Below are 9,755 nucleotides of genomic sequence, written 5' to 3'. Positions count from 1 at the left end.
CGTATCCTGGGGTACACGTGCGTGTTGGGGGCTTGGGGGCTAGAGCATTTTTCCTTGTTGTTACTAACATTGGGCCTTGGAGGCGGCAGGGAGAAAGGAGAGCTTTGAGAATTAAAATTCAGCACATGCTTTTTCTTTGCAGCCTGTAATTAATCTTGCCAATTTTTAAAGCTTTGAGAATCTGGTTAAGTGATAAAACACTAACAACTTTATATGACAGAGTTAGAGGCTCCTGCTATACACCCACCAGAGAAGATTAGGAGAGAGTGTTTGCAGGATTCGCACTAAGCAGCAGAGAATACAGTTGAGAATTGTTGCACTGCATGATACAAAAACCACATTAATATAATGAAAGGTGTCGGGAATAATGTGAGAGCGGCTGTAATTAAATGTATCTTAATAAGTGCAACATCCTTCTTAAAGCTCTTATTTTTCAGACCTCTTAAACTTAGAGGATGTTTTTGCTGTTGGCAGGTGGCCTGGGAGGAGAGCTGGAGAGCGAAGCGAAGGACAGCCGGGCCCTGGAAGAGAGGAACAGTGTGACGAGCCAGGAAGAGAGAAATGAGGAAGATGAAGACATGGAGGATGAGTCAATTTACACCTGCGATAACTGTCAGCAGGACTTCGATTCACTGGCAGACCTGACTGAACACAGGGCACACAACTGTCCTGGAGGTAATGTTAAACTAGCTTTACAGTTCTGACAGGTGGTTAGCTGGGTAATTGGACATAGCAACAGCTTGAGGCCTCAAGTGAGATTAAAGAATTAATAATGTAATTTTACAGTTAATGTAATTTTATTGTGGTGCCTTGGGTAGCCTTTGTTCACTCCTTTAATAAAATTAAAATAAAAGCAACAGCTTTCCAATTGGAATCTGTCAGTAATTACGTTAGACAAAAATGTTGCGGGTTTTTTTTAATGCTTAAAGTTTCAGGCATTCTATTTTCGCCCCTCTCTCCAAATGTAGGGAGATTAAAACATTAAATGACTGAGGAGTGCAAAACTCCCAGGAAGAAAGGCCTCTGAACCCTATAGAAGAGCATGATGATTTTTGAGATTAAAATTCATAGTGCGAGTTTTGTAGTCCCACCTTAAAAATACACCGTTCTCCCCCGGTTGTTATTGCATTGCCTTTTGAATTTTATGGAGGTGAGGACAGCATCAACCTACACTGATCCTGATTTTACTTCCCCTAAAGTAAGAAGAAGCTCGGAGCATTGGTTGAACAATCGCAATGATTCTTGCTTTTACACGGCTGCCTTTGCGTGGCCGCCAGTAGCTGCAGGTGTTCTGCAGAGCACGCTAAGCCGGTTTACAGGGGTAGTAGAAAGCTTTGCAGATTTACCAAAGATTAAATAAAATCTTAGGAGGGAGAGCAAAGAATATGCTCATATATATTTAAATCAGAGATTCTCATCCTTCACTTTCCTGGAATTGAATATTCTGCCACCACTTTCCTCTGCACTCATCTGAAACACTTGCAGGCAGTTGCTGTTACGGCAGATGGGTAGGTTGAGGCTGGCAGAGGGCAGGAGGGCTAGTTTCTTCTCTGGTTCCGCAGTATCCCATCCTCTTTCCCCTGAATGCATGTTCCTCCCTGGCCACTTAATTTGTTCGGTAGTTAGTTCATGTTCTCTGCTCTTCTTTCTGGGCGTAAGTAAAATGATGCTCAGCCAAGAGAAAATACAGGGAATGGAGTACAGCAAGGGAAGGGGTCAGGAGGGGGCTTCGGCTCGCTCTGGCTCCCACCTTGAGAGCATTCTCCCCTGACTCGCTCTCTTCTGTGGAGGAGAGAGTCCCCCACTCTTGTTCCCAACTGCTTGCTGGAGGGAAGGACAGAGGGACGCTGAGGCTTTTCCCCAGCCCGCAGGTGGACAGGGGTTGCCATCCTATGCCTGCCCCTGGGCTCCTTGCTCTGCACTCTCACTTAAACCATACACAGGTTGCAAACTTGAAAGTGCGTAAAATTGAAAGGCTACTTCTTGCAGGGTAATTTCCTGGCCAGGTGACAGCCATGCCATTGTCCTGGGACTTCTGCAAATGACATTCGTACTCTACTGCAGGACAGTAAGCAAGAAAATGCCACTGAATAGAAAAATCCTTCTTTTCCAAACTGGGAGGTACAAAGCCCGCACGGACATCGGTCCTTTCCAAAGGAGCAGTCGCAGGGACAAGCGGCTCCTGACACTGTCCTGCGTAGTGAGCAGGGCAGTCAGGGTCCCACCGGGGTAGGCAGCCACAGGGCTTGTCTGCAGCCCCTGTCCCTGGGCGGCTGCTGCTCCCTGGCTGCCCTGTCTCCGACGTTGTGCTGATGCAGCCGCTCATGGTGCTGGGGTGAGACCCACCAAAAGAAAGGCTGTTTTTAGCCCAGGAGTCTGCTTGGGCCTGGCTCACAGTGTGGTCCCCCCCCAAGAGCCATAATGGCACAGTGGGGGGAGTGGAGCAGGCAGAGGGGAATGGGCACTGCTGGCAGGGAGGTGAGCAACGGCGCTATGAGATGGAGCAATTTTTTTTGAGACAAAAGCACATTAAAATGTAGCAATTAAAATGTAGCGATTCTATTCATATCAATGCAGTCAGTATTTTCACACCTCAGTTTTTATTTATCCTCAACATAATATTCTGCTAGTAAAACTAAGAAAAAGCAATTCTGTTTTTTGGGACTTAGCAAAATAATTTGTTAGTATTCCCATTGCTAGTTTTTGATTGCAGGTAGCATACTTTTATCTTCTTTTACTGTCTTCACATGTACTGCTCATTTACAAAGATATTTTGTCATAAAAAGGCACCCTGTAACTATCTGCGTGTGCATGAAATAGGTGCTAATTACCTCCATGTGAGGATATCCTTGTTCCAGGACAAGAATGTCGGTTTTCTATTTAGTCCGATCTAGTGTCCTGAAGTGATTTAAAGTAAATAGGAAGATTGCACTCACACTTCTGGCATGAGAATGTTTCCATAAAGACAGTCGGGAATACTGCTTGATAGTTACATATCTTACCTTGAGGGGAAAAAAGAGCCTTTCAGATGCACCAGTTTGTTCGATAGCCATGAGAATTTTTGTTGAAAGCTTGCAAAACGCACGTCTTTGTTCAGTTCTTCTGGAAGGCTTGCACCACCCGGGTGAAAATCTAAGAGTGCATTAGGAAGTGTGGTATACTTAAAGATTGTACCCCACAAAATCAGCTGTTTGACTGTGTCCATCGTTACCCTGCGCTCCTTTTGCCTGTAACGCCTGCCTGATGCATCCGGGGTTGTAAGGCAGTGCCTGATCTCTTGGCGAGCTAGGTTTTCATGCTTTGATCTGAAGCAGGGTTTCCAGTCCTGTTACATAGCTCCAGATCAATACAGGTAATATTTGTAGTGATAATATCACCGGGCTGATAATACAACATAACTAATGACTTCCTTTGGGATGCTGAAGTTAGGTATTGTAGCTCAGGAGTATTGCAGGATTACAAAAGATCACTCCAAAGAATAGGATAAACCATCTATTTCACCGGAATCCCTTAGAAATTCATTACGGTGCACTGAAGTTATAATACAGTTTGAACACAGCTGCTTTGACATGTAAAGAGGTAACAAACAGCCATTCCCCCCCTTGCTTTTTCATGTATCTCAGACTTGTTTCTTTGAGGACAAAACACTGCTGAAATCTAGACATCTCTGGTAGCATAAGTGCGTGGCATTTCGTTTGATGTCAGCGTAGGAGAGATGTTCTCCTGACAGAATTAGGTGCCTTTTATACCTTTTGCTCATGACTGATGTCTGTGATTGCAGGTTGTAGGTTTCCAGTGTCTATGGGGATCTGAAAGGGGTCTACATGGGGGCAGCTTGTACTGAAAGAACATCACATTTCCCTATCAGTTCACTCTTCCTTGTCTCCCAGCTTGCCCCCACAAATGAGCTCTCCTGTAGCAGTCCTGGAAACAGTGCTTTAAACAGCTAGTGAGCGTCTTGAAAAATAATGCCAGAATAAATAAAGTGTGTAGTGTATACACTGGATGTATTAAGCTTTTAAAATTAATTTAAAACTCACTGGTATCCCATGTCCCCTTAACTAGAGAAGACTAAGTAATTGTCACCGGCATCACGTACAGTCTTTTTTTTATACATTTTTTTGCACGCTGTAGGTGTTGTAGCATGGTACTACCTTACAGCATGAGCGACAGCAGTAAAGAATTGCACGTGGATTTGCAAATCACCATGTCCACCAGCCAGCACCAGAGGCTGCGCTCATCAAGCAACTATTCTGTGATAGATCGTTGTCTGGTGGCTGATGCCAAGTTGCTGTCTGATTAAAAGTGACTAAAAAGCCTTAAGATTTGCCATTTTGCGTGTGTGTTTTAATCCACCTGCGTTAGTCTGGGTTTAGCTCCAGTATTTTACTGTTTTATTTTTGCTTCCCCCACCCATGTCACCCCTTTCCCCCCCATGGGTCAGACTAGCCTCATGTAAGCGCTTTTCTTCAGTTTCTCAAGTGGAGGTAGAGTGTTTGAGAGCAAATTAGCGCATCAGTGAAGCGGACAGAAGTAGGTTTGGTGGGGTCTCTGAGCATTTCATGAGGTCCTCTTCTGTTGTTGATAACTTTACAGGTTGTCTGTTTCAAACAGCAGCAGAGCTATATATGGATATTGCCAGCTTGGAAGCAGCTGATTTTTCTAAACTACTGTACGGTAGGAACTAGTTTATAATTAAAGTCTTGCAGTTGCTCCTTTTAAATGCCCTGTAACTTGTGCACTAGGCTTACGTTTGAAATGAGGTATTGTAACTGTTTCATGCTAGTGTATAATTTTGCATTTTCTTGTATTTCACCTGCTATGAGAATTATAATTGCCATGCAACCGTATATGCGGGTTGCTTACCCAGAAAACCATACACGGCAGCTTGTCAACAAGCGATGACGTCTCATGAATATGTTTGTCAGCTGGCACTTTGTGCTTCCCACTGACAAAGAGAGACTTCTTCCACGTATTTCAAAATTAGCTTTCCCCCAAATTGTAATCTTTGGTTGCACCCAATTGGCAAGTCAGAGATTTGCTGTCTTTTTGCCGCTGCTGTTGTCGCATCTTTAAATTAATGAATTACTGATCACCGTCCACAAAAGAAACCGAACTACAGTTGTGAAAAAGCAGTGTGGAAACTTAATTATACACCTAGTTTATACAGCTGTGTCTCTAATGACCTACTGGCCCTAATTACTGTGTGTGGCTCAGTCTGAGTGCTCTTGTCCTTGCCAGAATCCTGCTCCTTTCTCTTAACCTGACTAGTGTTTCAAGCTAAAAAAATAACAAGTTTCCTTTTTTTGTTCTTTTCTACATTGTCATGCTGAAACACAGTTTTCGTTCTTTTCAGAGGTCATAGCAGCATTTAAAATTGGCACCAGAAAAGCTTGGTAATATCACAGACTGTAAAAACATGGGTTTTCCCTGGAGTCTTTGGTTCTCACTGTCTAGATCTGAAAATGGGCACCGGGGCAGCATTTTTGTTGTCAGTCACTTGGAGGGCTCCAAGCACAGGCTCCTGTCCTTAGTTTGTCCCCCGCGTCCCCTCTGCAGGTGCAGGGGCAGCAGGGCTCCTGAGGGCTCGGGCAGCCACCTTGGCTGTGGTGCCCAGGCGCTTCACATGTCTTCCTGCAGTTGGTATTTGTGGCCATCGGCGCCGAGAGCTCCGAAACCCCAGATAATCGTAGGGGTGTTCTTGGCTGTGTGGTTCAGGGTCCAGCTCCCCTGACCGCTGTAACCACACAGGTGATGTTTTTGTTTATCTGGGGGTTCCCGGCCAGCCTGCAAGGAGGCTCTCTCCAGGACTTCTGCTGACACACACCAGAACATTAGTGTGCTGATGAAGTGCTGCCCTGCCTGGCTTTCTATGCGGGTGCTCAGTGAAATACGTGTTTATCCTGTAGAATGTGAAGCATAGTCCTGTACCTGAGTTCAGATCCGAAGTCAGGCAGAAGCACAGTTGCAAATTTAATGACAGCAAAGGCATACGGTGGCCTTGCCGAGACAGTGGTTTTGCAGCGCTTCCTGTGCAATGTGTTTCCTGATCCGCCAGCGCTGGCTCTGCCCCACGCGGGGTGTTTGGCATGAGTGGGGGCTGCCTGCAAAGTGTAGCATTTAATGTATTGCTTACGCTTGTGAAAGTTGTGCAAAGTGTTGTGCTCCCTAACAGCATCGCTTATCCGGCAGATCGGCGGGTCATCCAGCAGGTGAAGGTAGGTGAGACCCCCGGGCTGCTCCGCTCCGGCTGGGGCACACGGTGAGACGTTAGCGGGGGCTGAGCCTCAGCAACTGTTTTTCAGGCTCTCTCTTGGATTTCGCAGGCGTGCCGGTGCCTGTAAGGATTTGCAATGGAGGGGGGCCGGGTGGTGGCGGGGCGTGAATTGAAAACAATGCTTGCTCGCCATAAACACCCAGCCCAGGATTTGCTTTGTGGCCTCACGGAGGGTCTCCCACAGTGGGGGCACAGCGGCAAGCCCGCGGCAGATCCCCAGCTGGGCGCGAGGAGCCGGGCACTGTGCTCACTGATAAGAGCGTGCCAGTGCGCCAGGCGCCTCCCCCTGCAAATCGCCACTGCCACCTTTGTGCCGGGCCCCTCCGGGGACGGTGGCAAGGGAGGCAGCACCGGGCACTGTGCGTGCAGATAGGAGCCCTGCCAGCACGGCTGTGGGCGGTTTGGTTGCATATAACCAAAACCCCTGGTAGGAGGGGAGGTGATGAGCTATCTCTGCTGCTCTCTCAGCCTCCCTGTAGCCAGCAATCATCGCAGAAGGTCCGGCGATGTGTTCCAAGGCTGCACAAACATTTCTTAGCAATGATGATGTCTTTCCTCAAGCAGCGTATGTTTTTCACACAGGAAGAACGTTTTCCCTCTCATTTTTAAATGCACAGCCCAGTGAGGAGCTGAGGATGACCAGTGAGCACGCTAACTTGGGAGCGAATCGAGGGACTGTTTCATTCTTGCTACTTTGACTTCTTTTATCTGCTTCTCTCTAGTTCAAAAGTAGTCTGCAGAGTAAGCACAGGTACACATGTAAATGGATAGAACAGAAAATGGGACCATGTTTTAAACGAGGCCCCTTAAAGAAAGTATGTGTCCTTTTGAAGTCTTGAACAGCCCGGCACTTGGCTGCCTGAACAGCCGCCCTCACCTCCTGATGTTGCTGCATCAGAAATGGGGAGACCGACAAAGACCGAAGCACCCCAAATGCTGCGAAGCAAGCGCTAGCTGCTGGGTGCTGACTGGGAGAGCTCCCGTGTGCAGCGGGACCTGCCTTTGTGAACTGGAGCCTCTTCAGCTCCCCCCTGCACCACCCCAGGCCTCGCGCAGCCCTTCTGAGGCGCGAGGGGTTGCCCAGGCTCCACCTCGCCTTCTTCCCCTTCTTCTGTCTGCAGGGGATAATCCATTGCCGTGTTACAGCAGAGGGAGTATTGTGTGGGTCTGCGTAGGGGAGGTTTGTTTCTCGGCATTACAGAAATCTAAGTAAATAATAAATGTTTTTTTGAAAAAGAGGAGGGAGGGGTTGCGGTGGAAAGGCTCCATCCAGGGCTGAGCCTGCTGAGTGCTGCAAGGGCAGCTGTGCCTGCAGGAAAGAGGATCCCTGCTGCCCGGAGCAGGTCCTGCCATTCCGGGGGGGTGTAGACAAAATCCAGGATGTGAAGCTCAATTCAGAAATGCAGCGAGGATAACCTGGGGACTACAACAGATGCGTGCTTGTTATAAAGTGGCCTTTAATAATGCCTTGGAGAGCTCGAGGGAGGACGTGCTGGGGTTGTCCTGTTTCAGACGGACAAGAGCGTAGATTGTTTGGGGCTAGGGCGCTGCTGAAGGGCACACATTGCCTTCCTGTGGGTTGTTGAAGGACTAAACCGTGCTGGCCTATCAACAGCCTTGGTGGATTCAGAGCTGTCGAGATCTTCAGACTGCAGATGTGAGCAGTGAATGAGAGGTGCATTCAAAGTCTGCTTTTTTTCCTGATTTCTTCCCCTCTCTTAGCAGACCGTTGGGTAAGTAGGCTTCATACCAGGCTGGCTGTACTGAGCCAGCCCAACGGTGCCATCGCACCGTTTCCCCAGAATATTCTCCTAGCTGAGAGAAAACTTACCTGGACACTTCTTGATGCTTTTTATTTAAATTCCTCAGATAATCTTCTTCCGTGAATTTCTATTTTGAGGTTTCTTGTTAAAGCAAAGCCTGCTTTTAGCATTTCCTGTAGTGGGCACCTAAAATTCCATTATGCATTGAGGAAAAGTATCCCCTTTTGTTCGCCTCAGCTTTGTCACCCGCTTTCATCTGATACCCTCCCATCCTTCTGGGAGAGTGGCTCAAAAGATTGCCCCTTTTTCGCACTCTGCCTGAGCAGACTACTTCTGCTGCCCCTGTGCTCTCTCCAAATCCGTATTTACAATCCTCTTACTGACAGCTCCTGTACCTTTAACCAGAGTGAAAGACTGAGGGACGTGGTAAAGCATGGCCGGTAGGACAGCAAGTGGGTGAGGTACCTTCATCTCTCGCGCTAGAGTTGCGGTCACATTTGCGTGTCTGTCCTGGTTCCTGAGCAGGAGGCGACAGATAGTTCTTGTCCTGGCCTGAAGACCTGGCAGACAGAAAGATGGTGTCTGGCCATGTAGGGGAAAAACAACTAAGATCTCAATGTTTATTAAGAAAAAAGCAACCAGCAGTGCATTTCAGGCACTCACCACACAACATAATTTTGTTGTTGGAAGTAGTGGGATTAAAGAAGTCTTTCTAATGTTGATTTCTTTGAATTCTTAGAATATAAATGGGTTTTTAAAAAATCAATTAAAAATAAAGGAAGTGTGTGTACAAACATTGTCAAGAATTCCTATCTTCCATTTTTCTAAAACAAGCTCTAGAAAAAATCCCCGCAGAAGTTCTGTAGTGCACATTTGAATGCTTTTGTTGTAGCCTCATTAAACTTGGCTTGTCTGCAGATACAGCTGGCATGTTATTAACTGTGCTCCAGGCTGGGGGAAGCCAGAAAGCAGCCTCCACCCCCCAGTGCCGGCTGGCTTGAGGGAAACATGCCAGCATGGGTTGGTCCTCTTCAGCTGGCTGGCTTTGGGAGCGCTCGCTGGAGCATCTCTGCATGGCCGGTGGGTCTGGGAGCCCAGGGCTCAGCCTGCCTGAAGTGCGGACTCGAGGGAGGGCGGCGCGGTGTCCTCCGTGCCGGCCGGCAGCCCGCACCCGTGCAGCACAGCAGTCCCTTGTGAGCAGGATGGATCCACCAAGGTACGTGCCTCCCGTGGACAACCTCAAATGGGTGTTGCGTTCTCCGTAGGGCTTTTGCCTTCTTTTACTGTGGGCTGGCAAGAAGCAAATTAGTGATCATCTGCCAAATAGTTTCTCTGTTCTGAACACACTCGTTATTGGACTTAACCAGTCAAATAAACTGAGTAAGGGAAATATCTTCCCTGCACCTGCTGGAGAGGCTGTTGCTCTCTGAGCTGGGTTTGCACATCAGAAGACCTCCACCAGAGGTCTAAGCAGCTTCTGACTATCTTCAAAGCTTTGGCAACAAGTGTGTACCTTATGAATGCTGTTTAAGTGAGTTCAGTAGGTGTTTTTAATAGTAAGGTGAATTTTAAAAATAGATTTTGTAATTCCATATTCAATTAAAAATTGTTGAATATATATTCAGTAGACATTGAAGTTAAATAATGTGTATTAAATATAGGTAATGTTATTCAAACTTTCGGCTTATTACAACCAGCTTTCAATGTCTTAACTA

The 9,755-nt window shown here is 47.1% G+C and overlaps 1 protein-coding gene across 1 annotated transcript; it reads left to right on the top strand.

Annotated features, from left to right (window-relative positions):
* Nucleotides 1-348: 348 nt before the first annotated feature.
* LOC104490072 (zinc finger protein 423-like) lies at nucleotides 349-3,985 on the top strand. Its single transcript, XM_010132312.1, has 3 exons — nucleotides 349-391; nucleotides 475-675; nucleotides 3,782-3,985. The coding sequence occupies exons 1-3, from the start codon at nucleotides 349-351 to the stop codon at nucleotides 3,811-3,813; spliced, it is 276 nt and encodes a 91-aa protein (XP_010130614.1). The 3' UTR covers nucleotides 3,814-3,985.
* Nucleotides 3,986-9,755: the final 5,770 nt, after the last annotated feature.

The sequence above is a fragment of the Buceros rhinoceros genome, unplaced genomic scaffold (genome assembly GCF_000710305.1).
Source record: "Buceros rhinoceros silvestris isolate BGI_N320 unplaced genomic scaffold, ASM71030v1 scaffold1703, whole genome shotgun sequence".
Taxonomy (NCBI): Eukaryota; Metazoa; Chordata; class Aves; order Bucerotiformes; family Bucerotidae; genus Buceros; species Buceros rhinoceros.
The sequence above is the reverse complement of the archived record's forward strand: the minus strand, read 5'-3'. Positions and strand labels throughout refer to the sequence as shown.

Excerpts from the sequence above, each read along its gene's own strand:
- LOC104490072 (XM_010132312.1), top strand. The coding sequence starts at position 349 with ATGAAAGGTGTCGGGAATAATGTGAGAGCGGCTGTAATTAAAT. Across the intron at positions 392-474 it reads GAGAGCGGCTGTAATTAAAT|GTGGCCTGGGAGGAGAGCTG; the intron begins GTATCTTAATAA and ends TGCTGTTGGCAG. Across the intron at positions 676-3,781 it reads GGCACACAACTGTCCTGGAG|GTTGTAGGTTTCCAGTGTCT; the intron begins GTAATGTTAAAC and ends CTGTGATTGCAG.